Here is a 20,491-nt window from a genome sequence, read left to right as displayed (position 1 = left end):
TGAGGGTCATTTCAAGCTCTAATATTCTATGATTCTATAATTCCTCCAGATTTTCTCCAACTACATAGTGCTTAATTTAATGCTTGAACTCATTGTGGGTGATAAACCACAAAGGACAAATGAGATCTTAAAACTCTGGAACATGATCTTGGAAAAAGTATTTTATATTATCCTTGGGCACTGAAAATAAAGAGTGCCAGGCTAAGAACACAAACATGGCACTTTGGTATACTGAATAATTCAAAACAAAGGAAACAGAAACCTGGAGAAGTGGGAAGGTCACTCTCTGATATTCTCTCACCTTTCTACTCTAAGGTCACAAAAAGAATTATCTGACCTACCTCCCCTGAAAGGATGTAATAAGACCCTCAATCCAGATGGGTCCTGCCCTATAACCAGAAGAAAGGAATGAAAACACAAACATCAAGAAGAATCTGAACAAAAGGTCTTACTAAGTTCCCCCCAGTTTAACACCATGGTATCATACTCAGTCACACTTGCACATGAGTGTCCACTTATCATCAAACCTAAGCATAAAAATAAATACTTTTCCCTGTTTCTTTGGGTCTTCATTTCTGAGGACTACTGTGTCACACAGAACTTACATTAAGTAAAGTGTTATGCTTTTCTCTTGTAAATCATCCTTGTTATCAGTTGTAAACCTTGCAATGGGCAAACAAAAGATATTACTCATTTTTGAACTTTATTAAACAGCCCTTCTTTGTAGGTATTTATTATATTAAGTGAAATAAGCCAGACTCAGAAAGTCAAAGGTTGAATGTTTTCTCTGATATGCATAAGCTAAACAAAAATAAGGGGGGGAAAAAGGGGATGTTCCATCAAAACAGAAGAAAGATCAGTAAACTAGATGAAGGGAATTGAGTGGGAGGGAAAAAGGATGGGAGAAGGGAAGAACAGTGGAATGAATTTAACCTAACTTTCCTAAGTACATATATGAATACACCACAGTGAATCTCATCATCATGTATATCCACAAGACACTAACTAAAAACAAAAACAAAACAAAACTAAAAGTAAATAGCAGAAATATCAGTAGAGGGTAGGAAATGGGGAGTGAAGGAGGGGAAGGAAAAGAGAAATACTAGGGACTGAATTACAGCAAATATTTTGTATGCCTTTATAATTATGTCAAGATGATTCTCAATGTTATAAATAACCTAAAATCCAATAAAAAGGGGGAAAAGCTATTTAGTAAAGCAGAATCAAGAGAAAAGTCATGAATAAATCTCAAGGAAATGAATTAGGAATTATATAGCTGTACTACGTAATACAGCTGTATAAAAGGAATGGAAAGAACACAAACTATAACATTAATTAATTCATACTGAAATACCCATCTGAAAAAAGTCCATCACTGATTTGACAATCACAAAGTAGTGAGTGTCTAAACTCAAACACTTAAGAAGTATGGCAAATGTGACACAGAAGGCTAGAGTGAATACACATGTTTAAAACATGTCCTAAGAAAGCATAAATTTAAGGCCAAAGTCTTCTCTACTTCTATATAAGATAGATATGATACTGGAAATCAATGGAAATAAAATAATATTTAATAATATTAAAATAATAATAATAAAATAAAATAAAATAAATGTTTGTTATGTGACACATTTTCAAACTGAATCTCATAAAATAAATTATAATTTAATCTTTAATCCTTTTTTTTTTTTTGGTAGTTCTGGAACCCAGGCTTCATGCCTGGTAGGCAAGCATTCTACCACCAAACCACAATCCATTCACAAAATCTTTCAAAAGTTTAGTCTAAAACTTTCTAAGATCTTATTCAATTCTGAGCTGTCATCTAAATACCACAGGATTCAACATTAGTCCTATACTTAACATTATGTTACAAATAAAAACAGCTCTATTAAGAATACCTGTTTTTCCCCAAGAGAAGAACACGAAGGGATCTTAGAGTAGAAAGCCCACTAATTTCTTCAATCTGGTTATCATATAAATCCAAAAATATTAACCTCTGTAGATTTGAAATATTTTGGATCCGAGTTATAAAATTGTGCTGAAAGTTCAACAAACGAAGATGTTCTTCTCCATCGATGATAGGGCATACAGTTAGCTTTTGCCTAGAAAGAAATTTTTAAATTTAGTAAGATCTTGATTTTGCAGCCAGTCTCCTGTCAAATATTATTAGTATCTTTGCATTCCCATAGTATGAGAAGAAAAAGGTAAGTTGGACAATTTCCAGCTCCCACATAGTATACGTTCTACATTTACTGTAAAATCATGTACAGAAAAGCTAATAAACATTGTCAAGGGTAATTATTAAAATTAAGTCTAAGCTTTCATCATATTTAAAAAACCCAATGTCAAATATTTCACAAGATTGACTTAACATCAGAAAACTTTCAAATGTAATTATCTTCTGTGATAGAGGTTTAGATGGAAGAACAAACCATGGCATGTTACCACAGAAATGCCTTTGGTATTAATCCACTAAGTCATCAGAACAAAAACCACATAAAAGGGTCTCTTGGATTCATAAGGCTCGTGAGTTGGACAAAATTTTCACAATAGCAAGAAATTCAGCCATCTATTTTTCACTTTGATGGAAAAAAAATTATCCTGAAAATGCTTACTAGTAACGTAGTCCTTACTGCACATTTCCTCAGAAATTTAAATGTAAACTTTACATGTTTAACATTAACTCTAAATTTTGCAGAACATTTAGAGTGCTACAGGGTAGGAAAAACTTTAATAATATGTATTCAGTTGTCTTTAAAACAGTAAGCCTCTTGAATGTAAAAAGTTATAACATATCACATGTGACATATATAAGTACAGTTCCTTGAAGAATTTTACCAATAAAATAATATTGGCAGATAAGGGGTACTGATGATTCTATTCTGAGAGGTTCACAGGAGACTCCAAGGAAAATACAGCTTTGTATGTGAACAATTCTAGTGGGGAGGCTTATTAGAAATATTTTCATTTATTAAAAATCAAGTTAACATAAGCTTTAAAGAAGATAAATCAGAGTGCTACAAGCATAAATGAAAAATGTAAGTGAAGAGAATCATTCTCATAATGAAAACAATTGATAAGCAGAAAAAATAAGTGACTGTTAATGAATGAAAAAGAAATATTTTTAAAAAATAGGCTCTAAATAAATTAGTTTAAAATAGAAGAAAAGTGAAAAATACTAGGTGATAGTTTAATCCTTTGAATGTGTAGATAATATTTAAATTTTATATAATGCATTAAATTATTCTTCCAAGTTGATACTTCTGGTATATGAATTATAAATTAATAAATCATAAGTATTCTAGTTTAAAATTTATACCTTTGTGTACCAACTTAGTAAAACTTAAATTATTTCCTTTTTCCTTTTTTAATCTTTATTTCTCAAATGTACTTATACCCCCCAACTTCTATTTCAACCAATTATTGAGTCAGATATTGCTGAGACAGGAAAAGTAATAACCTCCTACCCTCCCCTTACACAAACTGCCAAAGCTTGCAATAAAATCACTTGCTTGGGTTTCAAATACAATGGCAGAGTTCCAACTCCAAAGCTCACCCTGTAACCCTGTCACTCCACCAAAAGAAGCAAGCAAAGATACACAATAAGCAATGGCCCAGTACCCTCCAAGGGAGCTTATGCTCATAAAACCTACAGGCTGCTACATCTCCTACCCCATTAATGCACATGTCATGTACTGGTACATTACACATACTGGTAATGCACATATATGAAATTATGCTTTTCCTTCTGTTTTCTTCTTACAGTTCCTAGGCTGTCTTCCTGGTACTCCAGACCTACCCTAACTCCCAGAATAGCCAGGGCCTAGCTCTTCCAAGATTTCTTCTCAGGATTAGATTCTACTCTTGACCCCTTAGTCTACTGGTTAAGAAGCCATGCAGCATGGCAGAGATCACTGCTGTTAACCACTGGTTCTCAAATAATGATTCCTGAGTTAGTTCCTTGTTGCTGGCCCAGCTTTCATGACTGCCCATTCTAGATTTGGCCAAACTATGCCAAAATTTATGACATCTTTGTGATGCCACCAGTTCACAATCAGTCTTTGAAGCAGTGAGTTTCCTGGATGCTGACTTTCTTGATAAGCAAATCTCCACCTCATCAAAGTCTTCTTCTCCATCCCAGAGGCCATGCTGCCAAAGATTCATCTTCACAATTTCCTAAATCATCCCAGTTACAACAGAAGCACTTAACTTGTTATGTCACAGTCTTACAAATACTAGTACCTACTGAGGTACAATTCTTGAGTAGGCTTTTAAAGACTAAGAGGAAAATTATCATAAAATCCCTTAAAACATTAAAATGATACTCTGAAAGTTATAAACATTAGGCAGGATTAGGATCTCAAAATCCATTAATCTGGTGGCACATGTCTATAATCCCAGTGGCTTGGGAGGCTGAGGCAGGAGGATTGTGGGTTCAAAGCTAGCCTTAGCAAAAGCAAGACGCTAAGCAAATCAGTGAGACCCTGTCTCTATGGCTGGGGATGTGGCTCAGGGGTTGAATGCCCCTAAATTCAAACCCTGGTACCCACCCCCAAAAAATCCATTAATCTTACAAAGATGCCTTAAGAGACACTTCCCTCAAATGTAACTTTGCTTACAAACAATAGATACTCTTGGACCCTCCAGAGAGCTTTTTCCCCTGACAACAAACAGGCAGTCCATTACAATTTGTTGTCATGTGTGTACTGCTAAGCTGAAGGTATAATTAACAGAGATGTTTTCTCTGTTGGTTATTCCACTCAGGTAGGAGTTGGGATCTTATCCACCATTGTAATATCGATAACTTCTTAGCTATAAAGATGGATATAAGTCCTAAATATATTTATTCATTTATTAATATTTTTCAAGAACCTATTTTGTATCAGGCTTTGTTCTAGGTACTAGGGATACAGAACTGAATAAAAATCCCTATGCTTGTAGAGCTTACATCCTACTAGGAGGAGATAGACAATAAACATAAGTAAATATTTAATGTGTTATAGGATAGCAAGTATTAAGGAGAAAAAGCAAAGAAGAGGGCTGTGGTATGTCAGGGTGAAAGGAGCTGTACTTTTGGAGAAGATGGCCAGAGAAGTCATCCCTGAACTGATGACATCTAAGTAAAGACCTGAAGGAGGTAAGGGAGTGAGCCTATAGCTATAAACAGAAAGATCCTTCCAGGGAGGGAGCAGCAAGTATTGAAGCCCTCAGGTATAAGAATGCTTGGTGGATTCAAGGAACAAGGAGGTGGGTGTGAATGCAGCAGAGTGAGAGGATATTGGGCCCAATAAGCCCACATGAGGACTATGTTGTAAACTTTTTTTCTATTCTAAAAGCTATTTTCATCAATGTCATTGCTATGGTTTGAATAGGTGTCAAAGGCCCGAGTGTTAATGGTGTGGTCCTGGTCCCCATCCTGTGGTACTATTGGGAAGTGGTGGAACCTGTAGAAGATGGAACCTAGTGGGAGGTCCTGGGTTCTCAAGGGTATGCTCTGAAGGGGATATTGAGATGCTGATCTTTTCCTGTTTCTCTCTTTTTCTTTTCACACTCCATGAAGTGAGTAGCTTGCTCCACCATGCATACCTTCCATGATGTACTGTCTCATCACAGGCCTAAACCCAATGGGATCAACTCACCATGGAATGAAACTTTCAAAACTATGAACCAAAATAAATCTTTCCTCTTTTTAGGTGGATTATCTCAGGCATTTTGATATAGTAATGTAAAACTGACTAACATAACTGTATTTTGGAATCACTATAGTACTCTTTTGGAGTATAATCAAATCCTTTTATATATAGATATAAAATTCCTCACCATACCTCTGGCAAGATAAAAACAGTCATTGAAAAAATGATTATATTTAGATAGGAGAATGGGACAGCTAAGGAATATAAAGGAAGAAGATCTTCACATCTTTCAAATCCTGTACCATGTCTATGTATTATCTAGAACGAATGAATGAATGAATAAATAAATAAATAAATAAAATTGTCCTCACCTTTCTAGGGTCAACCTGTCTGAGTAAAGAATTTTCTCTTCAGAAGAACGGTGGAGAATAGGAAATGATGGCATTGATGAGCTCACCAAATTAATATGATCACCTATTGAAAATGATATACAAATTACTTGATTATCACAAAATCTTGGAACTAAAGCCACCTTATATTTGGAGAATTTTGGCACCTATAAACATCTTTTCTAGGAAGTTTCCATAGCTTTCCATATTTGAAATTACTAAATTTGAGTTTGTTTCTTTCCTCCTCAAACCTAAACTACATTTCTGTGTAAGCCAAATAATTTTTCCCTTGCCTTACAGATTGGTTGATAATATAGAACTGCTCTAGTGCTATCTTTATACCTTTATAATTCTGACCCCTGGTACTAAATTTTAATTCTCTAATAACTGAGATGATAGTCCCTCATTACCAGATACATTTGGGCCAGCACTATGACATCCCTGCCGGATTCTGGACTTTGAAGGTGTCTGAATGGAAGAATCTCCAAATGCTGATAAGGAGCTTGTGGCAGTTTTCATTTCCAGCCCACAGAGTTCTGTCACGTTTGTTGTGGATGAGATGCATGATGATTTATTACGAGGCGAAGGACTTATTACTCTTCCATCTCCTTCAAAATACCAAAAAGTTTATCACAAAGCTACATAACACATGACTTTGCTATATAAAATACACAGAAAGTAGTCTTTGATAGCAGATGTAAACCTCACATCCCATCAATTTTTCTTTGTGTGTTCAGCTAATATTAGTAGAGATTATTGCAAAGATACCAAAATGGATATCAATAAATCTAGTGCACTTATAATTCAGGTCCACAGGGGATATGACATTCCTGTAAGGTTTATGGGTTCTTGATCAATTATGTCCCTGACATTAAGCAGCTTTTAATCTAGTAGACAAATGCATATGAAATTAATAAATTAATAAATGAACCCACAAAATGAAGAATAAAAATAATAATACATTTGCACATAAGGGTTTCTCACTAAATGAAGAGTGTTACAGATGGGTTTGAAGCAAGGTGGATATTATTACTCAAAGAACTAAAAGAATGTAGAATGGTTAAGAAGAAATGATGAAAAGTTCCACAAAATGAGGTAAGATTTGAGTGATGGGTCAAAGGTGTGGCTACTTGAGGAAATTGACCATATTTTCCTCTATAAAGAAAAAAATCTACTGAAAGCAGCAATTGATGTGGAAGTGCTTAAAGGGAGCAATAAACAGTAAAATAAAACTTGAGGTGATCACAGAATACTGCTTCTCAAACTAACCAATAAGGTCAAAAGAGGAAAACCAAATCTAGGAAGCTAAGCATAGTCATAGGGGGGCCATCAGACACTATGATAATAACTTAAAATCAAGTTCCACGCAGATCATACTGAAAAGCTGTAAAGCAATGATATTTGCTAACTTCTTCAGATTTGCAAGACATAAACCAAAACATCTCACACCCATCTTCTCGAACAAGATAATCAGCACTCACATTTTGCTTTTCTGAACAACATGAAATATCAAGATGATTAATAATGATGTTCTAGAGTATAAGCATTCAGAATTGATAACATGTTTACCAATAATCTGATCTTATGACATGACCACCTTCTGGTACAATACCTAACCAAACATGATTCAGTAAAGTGATTTGGAATAAAAAATCAGATGGCTAAAAACAAACAAAAAACTGCAGTATAAGATTAATTGGTTAAAGATAACCAGTCAGCTAAAGATGATAAAGGAAAAACTCAAGACAACAGACAACCTCAATTACTCTTGTTAACATTAGAGCTAGGTTTTTGGAATTATTTTTTAAGCCTTTAAGCCAAACATGAACTTAAGAGGTAGCCTAAAACTTTATAAGACTTAGAATACAGAGGCAAAAAATCAAATAATAAATTTCATTTACACTCAGTGAATAAAAGAATTTTATCCTCATTCTTTATAGCTACTATCATATGCAAACTTCATAAACACTATCAGTGTGATGAGCTTTCTATCAGTGTGATATACACCTTACAATACTATTAAGAAACAAAATTGAATCAGTAGAAAGGCCTTAAAATCCACACACAAAATCTTCTAAATGACTGAGGACCAGAGAAATCTTCAGTTAAAACTTTTTCTTATATGGATATGGGTATAACCACATCACTATGCCACATCACTATGTGGTAAAATTTTAATTGAAATGTTTCCTCTATTATTGCTTAATTCTTATATTACTATTTAACTTACAAAATACAGAGTCCTTGACTTCCCAATTAAATTTTTTAGTGCCTTAAGAGATGAACCTCATTTTACATCCCTTATATTCTTGAGAGAATCTAAATTCAGTAGATAAATTATAATCAGTAGATAAATTGTTTTTCCAGTTTACTAAAACTTCATTGGGACAGGAGGAGGAAAATGGAGGCCACCTTAGTTGCTGCTAGAGGAGAGGGACCTGCACCACCCTGGGGGCTAGAGGCCATTACACTTAGACGTGGAGAACCCGGAAGTCTCGGAAGGGACAACTAACTGTTCAATTTGACAGGGGCATGGTTCTGGGGGCAGAATCTAGAACAACCACTGCTTCCTATATTGCCAGTCTAGCAACTGACAAGCTGACTCCTATTCATGACCATATTTTCTGCTGCTGTTCAGGTTCTGCAGCTGACACCCAGACTGTGGCAGATGCTGTCCCTTATCAGCACTGAACTGAATGAGCCTCCATTGGTGCACACAGCAGTCAGCCTCTTTAAGGAATGTGTTACCAGTACCGGGAAGATCTGATGACAGGAATAATTATTGCAGGCTGGGATCCTCAAGAAAGAGAACAAGTGTACTTAGTTCCCATGAGCAGTATGATGGGAAGGTAGTCCTTTACCACTGGAGGCTCAGGGAGTTCATATATCTATGGCTATGTTGATGCTACCTACCATGATGACATGACCAAGGAAGAGTGTCTGCAGTTCATTGCCAATGCTCTTGCTTTGGCTATGGAATGGGATGTCTCCAGTGGAGGGATGATCTGTCTAGCAGCCATTGAAGAATTGGGGGTAGAATAGGCAGGTAATTTTTGGAGAACAGATACCCAAATTCACCACTATCACTTCACCACCTCCCTGAATTTGGAATTCTAGGATGTAAAAAGGTTTACTCCGTACTGATACAAAATTTAATATACAGTTTGTCAAAGAAAAAATTAACTGGAAATCAATTGTGTGTGTGTTATTTCTTTTAAAAAGAAAATCAGAATTCTTGTATCTTAATACAAAGATGCTGAATTAATTCCTTCATAAGTAGTATCTCATATGTGTTAAAAGGCATAATGGTCCACAACTGGTAAGAATATTCACTGTGCTGTACTCTACATACATGGGTAGATGGACACACAAGTGGGTGGTAAACAGATGGGTGGCTGGGTAGATAGTATAGTATATTGCCATATATGTATATCCACTCAGCCTTATCTTTCAGATTGTTTTAGTAACCAAAATCCTGACTCTAGATTTCCTAGTGATTTATCATGATCTTAAGAGTCAAGCAGTGTCTCTTCCCTCCACACATATATTTTAACATTCTTAACTCTTAATTTAGTGATTTTGAATAAAGTATTTCAAGGAAAAATTAAATAGGTTTATATTTCTTTATAGTAATTCTAATTTGTACTGCATAGATCATTACTTACATATAAAACTATTCATTTCTTGGGTTCACAAAAATTGATACATCCACTTTATTTTCTCCTTAGCAAATATATGGTGATTCTTTATCACTACATAAATTTATGAAGCTAGTTGTCCACAAATCTGAATACCAACTCCCTACTCTAACTCAAGAAAAACGTGGGGAGAGTATTTAAGTTTGGTTCATGATTTACAGAAAAATAATTAAGATACACTTATTAAAAATGTGAAGGAAATTCACAACGCAAGTATAAAAAACCCTAATTGAGAAATTCCAGGTTGACATACATATCTTTATGCCTAAAACAGTGCCAGATACACAGTACATACTCTATAAATATAAACTGAACTAAATCAAAGATGGCAAGAAAGATGCTTCCAGAATTACAGAACTGTAATTAGGTTGGTGCCAGTTCAATAATTGGCAAAGATAAGAACATAGGACATATGTAAGAGAAAAGACAGGCCAGATTAGATGAGCCCCAAAGGAAGGCACAGGAGTTTCAAAGCAAAAAGAGAAAACTAATCAATATTCAAAATTGCCTCATGTTGAATAATGAGATGGACAATCTAGGGGTCTCTACTGATCAACTCTCTCATACAAACTCCGAGAGATAGAGGAAGCACTGTATGTAAGAATTTTGAATTGTTTAACAATGGCATATCATAAATAGCTAATATCCAATCATAACTCAAATAAGCTAAAGGGATTTTTTTCCTTAATTTAAACATATATTTCAGAAATATAACCAGATCATATTAAGTGGTACTTGTTGAAGGGTGGTTAAAAAACCACATCTATCAGAATCACTCGAGGCATTATTAAAATGCACATTTCAAAATCCCATCCAAGACCTGCTAAATCAGAATAGGGAAGATGGAGGGGAAGCACTAAGAATCTGCATTTTTAACAAGATCCCAAATGATATACACCAAAGTCTAAGGCCTTTGATATAAAATGCTCATAATTATATGTGACAGTAAAGGAAAAAGATTGTTTTCTTTTTTACTCTTTGCTTTCCATTTTGCGCTGTTTCCTTATTTCCTAATATTTGTGTTAATTACCCAGTTTTTCTGTTCTACTATAATATCTGGGACATTCTCCATTCTCTAGTGTAGCTGACCCTCAAACTAAAATAACATTTTTTTCTGTATTAAAAATAATCTATTGAGCTACATATTAAACCAACTGATTTACATAAATACAAACCAATTTGGTAACTAAAGAAACATTTCTTTCTCTCTCTTTTCTTTTTTTCTTTTGCAGTACTTGGGATTGAACTTAGGGCCTCACTCATGCTAGGCAAGTGTTCTACCAGTGATCTATTTCTCCATCCCAACCATTTCATTTTTAATTCAAGTTTATTTCAATCTAGAAATTAAAAATTATTAAACAATTAATATTATTCAAAGAAAATGAACTATATCTGATCTCTACTCAACTGACAATACCTTGCCTACTTGAGTAGTTTCTTTCAAGGTCATGTTGTAAGAGTCTTCCAGGAAATGAAGATGTTTCTCTATTAATCTTGAATTCAACCTGAAAAACATTATTTAAGGAAAAAAATGTTTGGAGAATAATTTAATAGGAATTAATGGGCATAATTTTAAAATAACGTAAAATTGGTAATATGCTACAACAGATGAACCTTGAAAACATCATGCTGAGTGAAAGAAGCCAAATGCAAAGGGCCACATACTGTATGATTCCATTTATATGAAATACCCACAATAGGTAAAGCCATAAGAATAGAAAGTATATTTGTGGTTTATAGGGATTCGGGATAAGCAGGGGAATAAGGAACAACTGCTTAATGTACATCAGATTCCATCTGGAATGATGAAAAAGTTCTGGAACTAGATAGAGATGATGGTTGCACAACATTATGAATCTACTTAATGCCACTCAGTCATACACTTCAGAATGGTTTAAATTGGAAACTTTGTTATATATATTATACCACACAAAAATTAGACTCAATTTCATGAGATCAGATGAAAGTGAGCTCCAGTCTGAGGCACTTCCAATGTCTTTTCACTGTCACCACAAAAACAATGATTAAAAGAAGCGTTTGCTCAATAAAAAAAAGAAAAAGCACACACTAAAAATAAAAACATTTTAAATGATGTTGGGAAAATCACTTTGCTTATATTATTATAATTCCTTTAAAAGTCCAATCATAAGATAATAGAGTTGTATATATAAACCTCAGAATGGTTTTCACTAAATTGATTTTAAATAATTATCTGGTAGGAAGAATGAGAAAAACAAAACCAAAACAACCTCTTGTGATTAGACACCAAAAAAACCTTAAATATGTATTGTAAAAGAATTGTGATGCTTCTCATTCATCCATACTATAAACATTATATTAGTATTTGCTTTATATCCTAATGAATTACACGAGTTAATGGTATTTTCCCATAACATATATCGACACAAGAGAAAGGGATGGTTTGGAAAAGATCTGAATGAAACACAAAATTCCTAGAAACATTATAAAGGTAGAATTAGGAAAGCTTTGGAGGGACTTCAGTATGTTCAATTATAATAAGGAAAAGAAACTAAGTGTTTATTGGAGATAATCAAAAGGTCTATTTTCCATGTGCTCATCATTTTACATATATATATAATGTGTTCAGTTGCTGCCTTCTTGAATAATGCCACCCACCCTACTCAGACTCACCTCATTCATTACCCTCCTCATGCTGTTATTTGTAAACTCTGCCCTTTAAAGTTCTTCCAGTGACATCAATTTAGAAACCTTACAGGAAATAACTGAATTGTGATGGCCAAAGGTCTCCAGTTTGGTTAAAGAAGGAAACATGAATTTGCATCTTGAAATACAGTGGTGTGGGAGGTGGGTGAGTATTTTTGAGTGTTGAGGTAAGACAGAAGAGGTAGACAAACATGCTTACCTCAAAATTTTAGAAACAAAATTAAAAGCCAGAAATTCTGGAAATGCCATAGATATAATGGGACTAGTATACACCCCCCCAAAAGAACCTCATTTTCATAACAATCTGAAAACATTCTATGTAATTTTAAGCCGAACATATTTCCACAGTTAACCTAGTTTCTCTTTCCTGTTTTAAATGGATTGTGTAGTAGTTATACCTTCCCAAATTACCACATTTTAAACAGTGTAAGATGTCATTCTATAGTAAGACATACCCTTATTTCATCCACTGTTAAAAAAAAGAACAATTTTCTCAATTAGACTGACATGACACCAATTTTAAGAAGGATCTTTATTTCAGAAATGTTTAAGTGTCGAAAAACTTACCTCATATAACCAACGAAATGGACATTAAGTTTTAAAAGAAGGCAAATTGGTTTATGTAGGCAGAAAAATCAACTTTACATTAGAGACTAAAGCAAATACACTTAAAGTTTCCAGTTAAGAATAAATACTCTTTAAATCATGATACTGATGGTATACAACGTAAAATGATCTATCTTCAATTGAAATACCAATATGCTTAAATCTTACTTTGTTTTTTTCAGGAAGCGATGATGTTTGAATAACCAGATGAAGCCCACAATTCACCTGAAATGTAAAAATTAAACCATAAAATTTGCTCTTAAATCACGGACATACACACACATACTTCCCCCAAAATGGGATAAAGACATTATAAAAAAAATTGAATACAATAGAATACTTCATTTTTGTTGGTTTTGGGTAAATGATAATTTTCTGAGAATTTGCTAAAATCAATAAAATCACATCTAAGAATTAAAAGGTCTCACTGATTTTTTTTTTTTTTTTTTCAAAATGTCGGCACCAATTTAACCCTCTACTTAGTATCCTGGGATTTCGAGAGTTGCCATGTCAGGTCTAAATAAATAAATCAATGGGGCAGGTGAAGGAGGTAGCCATACCTAATAATAGATTCTTTTATTAATTTAAAAAGAAAAGGAATTAACTGGTAAAGGGAATTTACATGAACCTGGGTCTTTCACAGCAGACCAGCTCCACCTTCTGGGGATCCCAGATCCAGGACAAGCCTTTGAATACCCATCATACAATATTAAACACTCTCCAAGTGCCTTGGTCCAGCCCACGAACCTCAAGCCTCGGTCAGACAATAGCTTGAGTAGACCTAGCGATCCTGGTCCTAATAACACAGCCCATCACCTAGGACAAAGACGCCAGTCAGAAAGGACAATACCAATGGGAAGAAAAACCAAATAGGAAGGCCCAACCTACGTTGTTTGCAGTCCGGCCAGAAACAGAGCGGTATTTCCCGGGAATCATGGCAGGAGACAGTTCAGGATGTTAGATCTGCCTTCTAGGTGACGCTACAGCAGAGATTCAGAGAGACCACAAGGGGTCATCTCCCAGGCAACCGGCTCAGGGGTTACCATAGAAACTACCATTTCCGGTCTGGTCCCTTCCCAAATCGCCTGGCCAAAACAGTCGTTCGGCCTCTGGTTGTATTTGTAGGGGTCGGGTGCGTCAGCACTTCCTGGTTCTGTTTCCCTTGGCCTTATAAAAACAGAGAGGGAGTACTGGGAGGAGGATTAGCTTGGGAAGAGGCCGGGCACATCGGTGGCTATGACAACCACCACTTCCGGTCCGTTGCTCTTTAGGGCCCACCTCAACACCGCCCGCGCGAAATTTGTATCCTTCTGCCTGTCTACCTGCTCGCGGGGGAGCATTGCAGGAACGAGAAAGAAGAGGAGAAGGAGGAAGATATCAAAGACCTCTCGCATTTGGAGCCCAGTTCGTCATTTCGGTTGACCCGAGGCAGTGAAGGAAATAGCCAGACCCGGAGTCTGCAGGTGACAGGGGCCGGTCGCGCTGAGACCCCAGCGAAAAGCGCGTTCGAATGCGGAGGGCAGCCGATCCCGGCCACCCTGCACTGTGAGCGACCAACAGGCCGGCCCACTTCGTGACCGCCCACTGTGGCAACACCACCAACTCTGGGAAGTCATTGTTCAGCTTCCCCAGAGACCCGGTCGTGCGGCTACGTGGGACCCCTTAGTGCGCGACTGCCGAGCCGACTGGAACCCAGGACCGCTCCGTCATCTGCCTCCCCTGTTTCGATGTCTCTTCGGTTATTCAAAAGAACCTGCGCTTCTCCCAGCGCCGTGCCCACCTTGCACCAAGTACCCTTGCCACTATCCCGGGGGAGAAAGCGGGAGGAGTGCTGCAGGCAGGTAGGCGTCCTGAGGCTGCCAGGAGCCAGCCTCCTGAATTCGCCTGCGCACCAGGAAGAAGTTGCGGCATCACAGGTAAAGGGAGTCCTCAGAGCCCAGCCAGAGTCGTGGAAGGATCCCGGACTGTGGCTGGGCTTTTCCACTTAGTGTCACTTTGGGAAAGGCACCTCACCTCACAGGTTTCTGTTCTCATTTGTAAAATACGGAGCGGGCTTTAGAGGTGATTCCCAAAGTCCCTTTTAACTTTAAAACTGGAATTAAGTGACTCCGTTAATTTTTACCTGCCCCTCCTACAAAACTCATACACACAAGCCCAGTCCTTCAGAGTGTAGGGTTGCCTTCACTCTCTGCTCCCGAGTTTTAAAATAGAAATGGCAAATATTTTGAGCAAATGTTTCAAGTATCGTAGTGCTTAAAACTGTGTATATATTACATAAGTGTGAAGAATTTCAATTATATATGTTAAAAATGATAGAGGAATATACAGCAGGGCTACTGATTGCAGATAAAACTTGCTGGTAGACAGTCCCTACTCACCCCTTTTTCTTTTTACTGAGACTAGCTGCCTTTAAGTTAAATATTCCTAGTGAGCTGAATTTCCCATCTTGCCCTCCTCTGCCTGCTTTTCTAAACCTTGTAAACATTGATTACACTTATTTTGCATCTGGTTACTACTACCTTCTTTCCTAACTTCCCATTTGAAGATTTCCAAGCCTTTGTTATAATCAAACTTCAGTCCTATCACCTTTAAATTAAATTATGGCTCATAATTAAATATAAAAGGTATTCATTTCTAGATCTGGACAAATTTCCCCAAGAAGTCAAGTTACCTGTAATATATTTTGGCTTTAAACCACAAAGATATTTGTGAAATTTTAGAGCCAAAGGGAACCTTTAGTGCTCATCTAGTCAAAACCCACAATTTACGCATAAGGAAGTTCATCCAGAAGGTCCAGGGCCTATAATCCTTACTCTAGGTCCAATTTGCCAGATCAGTACTTTTTGTACGAAAACAACCTGTTTCCTACGTTGGAGTAGGTGCTTACAACCCTTTAATGATATTCTGCATTTTTTATGAAGAACAAACTTATTAACATAATTTGCATGTCCCTGCATCCTTTTAGCCCCTAGTGTGATATACCAGCCCTATTCAAGGCCACTGTCTTTGAATATCCTTGTTGCTCATTTGTGGGTGTAGTGCTGACCTTTTCAGTTTGGGGACATACTGTATTCCTTCCTACCAACAAGACATTTTTGCTCAACTGTTCATGTAATGCCCTGGAATTATGCCTCTCCTGTGCAAATCATCACCCATTAAGTTCTTTAAAAATCAGCTCAAACATCTTTCCCCTTAGTTATATGTTATTGTCACCTAGTCTAAACGCTTCATAACACAGATTCTTCAGTAGCACACATCACAATTGTCATGAAATACATGTGTAATTTTTTTAATATTTGTCTCACATTAGAGTGTAAGCTCCATGAGAGCAGGGTTCAGGTATAATTTCTTTACCATTGTATTGCCAGTGCCTTGAACATTACCTTGCAAATTTAAGGAATTCAGTACATATCTGTGGTATGATCACTTGCTATAAGAGCACTTTTTTTTTTGCTATATAATAGAAATTTCAATTCTCTGCCAGTTTCCCTTTTACCAAGCTGTATATGTGTCAAGACATCTGCCTTTTCCTTGAACCAGCTATCTACCATCACTAACTTTCAAACTTTTCCCAAACATATATAGGTACATCCATATATAGATAAATACATATCATAGCAAGAGATAGATACTAAACATACACCACACACCCCATACCATTTTTTGTGCCCTGTAATTATGCCACCAAATAAAAAATTGGGAGAAGAAAAGCCAGGCTAGTTTGAAACGACCAAAAATGTTATAATATAACAACAAAGGATAACCATTGAGAAAAAGATCCAGAATAGATACCAAATATGTTTTCCAGTTAGTAAGAATATCCAGCCAACATTTCTAACAACCTATAATACATTGATATACTTGTTGAGTTAGTAGGATACTAAGTGTAAGTCCTAATAATCATCACTTTAAAAATATATAAAGAAAAATTTAACTCAGGTTGATAGCAATACAATTTATCCTGGTCTGGACAAAAACAAAACAATAACATCAAAAGTTTGCCAAGAAAGTTTGCCTGTGTTGACCCTTCTTCCCAATCCCAAGATCAACTGAAAATCAAATTTCCTGTCACTCTACAACGTTATTATGGCACTGTTGGAAACAGCCACCTAAGTGCTTGGTGTTACATATAGATAAATAAAAATATGAACGTTCCCTATGATTAGAGACGAGAAAAATAAGAGGTCACCTTGGAGGAAAGAAAGGGGTTCTGAGGGGCACTGTGCACTGGCTGACATTTTTGCCTTATAGGGTAATGATTAATTTTCCTTGGCTTAATTTTGTATCCTTAAAGAAACACATTTTTTAAACTGTTTAGTTGAAGTGTAGCAAATATATAGAAAAGTGAACAAATCTTAAGTCAACTAGTCACTAAATTATCTTCAAATTGAACATGTAACAACAACCCAGGACAAAGAAATAGAACATCTCTGTACCCCAGCATTCCTTTATCACCTCAGTCCCAGCCCTTCCCCCTCCTCAAAGGCAGTCAAGTTTGATTTTTTTGAATTTCATATAAAGGTAATGCTGTTGGCATTTTTTGTGTGTCTGACCTATTTTGGTCAATATTATGTTTGTGAGATTCATCCATATGGTTGCAAACAACCATAATTTATTTTCATCATTATATAGAATATTCCATTGTATGAAAATACCAAAATCTATTTACCTGCCTCCTGTTGTAGGACCTCAGGTTGCTACCAGTTTGGGACTTTTATAAATAACACTTCTATAAGCATTCTTGTACATGTCTTTTGGTTCACTTGTATATATATTCTAATGGTATATACCTAGAATTGCTGGAGTTTAGTCTTATATTAAACTTTAGTGGATAATACCAAATAGTTTTCAAAAGTCGTTGTACCATTTTATACTTCTACCAGCAGTATTAGAGTTCACACTGTTCCACATTCTTACCTAAACTTGGGATTGCTAGTTTTTCACTTTTGAGTTCACATATAATATGTGTAGTAATGGTTTTACTTTGTATTCGCTGATTACTAATGAAATTAGTAAGGAAACAAAACACACTTTCTACTGTTAATTGAACATTTGGATAGCCTTTTTGGTGACAGGCCTGTTTAAGTCTAGCTCATCGTTTTCTCTTGAATTCTCTTTCTTATTGACTTAGAATTCTTTATAAATTCTACCTTCAAGATTTTGATGAGTTAAATGTTTTAAAAATCTTCTCACACTGTGGCTTGCCTCTTAACTCTTAATAGTGTCTTTTGATGTACTGACGTTCTTAACTCTGCTGTGGTCCAGTTAAATAGACTTTTTTCTGTTTACTTAATACTTAATTCTACTATGATGTTTTCTATAAACTTTGTTTTTTTTTTATTTTTCATTTTTCAGATTGACAATGCATTCAGAATTTATTTTCATGTGTGGGTGTGAGCAGGATTTAAGTTTCATTTCCCCAGCCTAGGTACCCAGTTGACTCAGCATCTTTTATTGAAAAAAATCAGCATTTTCTCATTGCCCTGTACTGCCAATGTTTTCAAAAATCAAGTGTCTATAGATGCATAAGTCTCCTTTCACATATTTTACTCTACTCCATATATCTGTTTGCTATCCTTGCACCATTATCACATTGCCTTAATTGCTGTAGCTTAGAAGAATTAATATTCAATTGACTAATTTCTCTTATCTCATGGATATATTGGGTATGTTGGCTATTTGGGACTCCTTGAATTTATTTCCATATACATTTTAGAATTGGTTCAGTAGTTTCCACAAATTACCTACTGGGATTTTGATTTGATAAAGATACTAGTCCTGAAGCCACATAGTCTTTCTTTATAGAAAGATTTTTAATGATGGGTTCAATTTCTTTAATAGTTAGAGGGTTATTTAAAGGATTTTGTTGTTTATCCATTTTGATAAATTATATTTTTCTAAAAATTTGTTTCATCTAAGTAATCAAATGTCTTGACATAAAGTTGTTCACGATAGCATTATAAAAAATTTAATGTGATATGAAGTTGTTTTCATTTTTCATTATTTTCCCCCTTAATCAGCTTCACCAGATGTTCATTGATTTCTATGAAACTTTTCAAACACTAGCCTTGCCTTGTTGATCTTTTCTGTTTTTATTTCTTTTTCATTTCTTTCTATTATTCCTTCCTTCCCTCTACTTTTTAAATTCCTTTTAACTGTTTTTTCTTTGGGTTCTTTAAAAGTTAAATAGATCACTGATGTTTCAGAATTTTCATGGTGAATGATAGGTGAAGCAGCTAGATTTCACATGCTTATTTCCCAAATGTAGAATTCAGTAGAATAGTGTTGACAAAGAGAAAATCTTGCTCTTCAGTGATTAGATGTTAGAGAACTTTTGTGGAATAGTTTCCTGCATAATGTTAATAATGCCAATCTATCAAGTTTACCTAATTTTTCTAAACTTAATATGTGCATTAAAGATCATAAATTCCCAGTTAAGCATGGCTTGACTGAATTCCACAAGTTTTAGATATGGAGGATTTTTTATTATTATTTAGTATAAATATATTCTAGCTTCCATTGTGTTTTTCTCTTTTATTGAAGGGCCCCTTAGAAGTACATTTTAAATTTTTCAAACATTCGTATTTTGTAGTCATTATTTTACAACAAATGTCTAGGTTGATTACACCATTGTCAGAGAAAATACAATGTATGTATTTAATCTGCTGAAATTTGTATTAGGTCAGAGGCTTTTGTGTTCTGTATTGACATGAGTGTATGTTCCACAGCTGGGTGGTGTTCCAGATATATCTACAAATCATAGTTAAATTTCCTATATCCTTTGGTATTTTGGTCTAGTTATTTGGTTAATTATTGAGAGATGTATGTTACAAATTTTCCACTGTGATTCTGAATTACCACTTTTAATGTTTTATGAACAATTTTGTGTTATATATTTTGAAACCTTGTTATTAGGAACACAGTGCACCAGCTTTCTTTTGGTTAGCATTTGCATATGACATTTTTCACCATCATTTTACTTCCAATCTTTTCTGTGTTCCTAAGATTTGAGGCATTACCCTACCCCTTTGAAGGGAAGACATATTTTCCCCCTCTGGCTGCCAATAAGCTTTTCTCTTTGTTTTCCAATTTTACTGTAATACATAGGTTTGGTTTTCTTTGTTTTTATTTTGATAAATTCAAAGGGTTCATAATACCTTTGCAACCATGTTAGTACCTTCTATTCATTTGGATCAATTCTCAGCTGTTATTTGTTCAGATACTTCCTCTACCTCATTTTCTCTCTATCCTGGTCTAGCATTATGTGAGTATTATGTTATACCTTTTCATCTTTTGCCCTATGTCTTTTATGAGAATTTGTTTTCCATTTTCCTTTTGTTTCTCTCTGCCTCACTTTAGATATTTTTTAAAAATCATGTTCCATCAGATTAATACATACCTGTATATTCTACTCCTAAACTTTTACTATAAAGAAGCAATCAGATGGGTACACAGAAAATTTATATTCAAACATTTCTAG

General features: G+C 35.3%; 1 protein-coding gene and 1 pseudogene across 5 annotated transcripts in view; one reads left to right on the top strand and one right to left on the bottom strand.

The window, feature by feature from the left end:
• Positions 1–14,819, bottom strand: part of LRRC49 (leucine rich repeat containing 49) — a 183,542-nt gene extending 168,723 nt beyond the window's left edge. For 2 of the 4 annotated variants that reach the window (XM_079122652.1, XM_079122653.1), the window contains exons 1-6: positions 13,900–14,819; positions 13,180–13,236; positions 11,138–11,225; positions 6,433–6,630; positions 6,005–6,107; positions 1,899–2,102 (exon numbers count right to left, since the gene is read on the bottom strand). In XM_079122652.1, coding sequence (XP_078978778.1) covers positions 1,899–2,102; positions 6,005–6,107; positions 6,433–6,630; positions 11,138–11,225; positions 13,180–13,236; positions 13,900–13,947 — 698 coding nt within the window. In that variant the 5' untranslated portion in view covers positions 13,948–14,819. The remainder of the gene's footprint in view (positions 1–1,898; positions 2,103–6,004; positions 6,108–6,432; positions 6,631–11,137; positions 11,226–13,179; positions 13,237–13,899) is intronic. The other 2 variants (XM_079122654.1, XM_079122655.1) reach the window with 1 other exon arrangement.
• LOC306653127 (proteasome subunit beta type-6-like) lies at positions 8,219–10,482 on the top strand (annotated as a pseudogene). Its single transcript has one exon. The product of its transcript is annotated as a proteasome subunit beta type-6-like (transcript).
• Positions 14,820–20,491: the final 5,672 nt, after the last annotated feature.

Source organism: Sciurus vulgaris (assembly GCF_902686455.1).
Source record: "Sciurus vulgaris genome assembly, chromosome: 2".
Taxonomy (NCBI): Eukaryota; Metazoa; Chordata; class Mammalia; order Rodentia; family Sciuridae; genus Sciurus; species Sciurus vulgaris.
The sequence above is the reverse complement of the archived record's forward strand: the minus strand, read 5'-3'. Positions and strand labels throughout refer to the sequence as shown.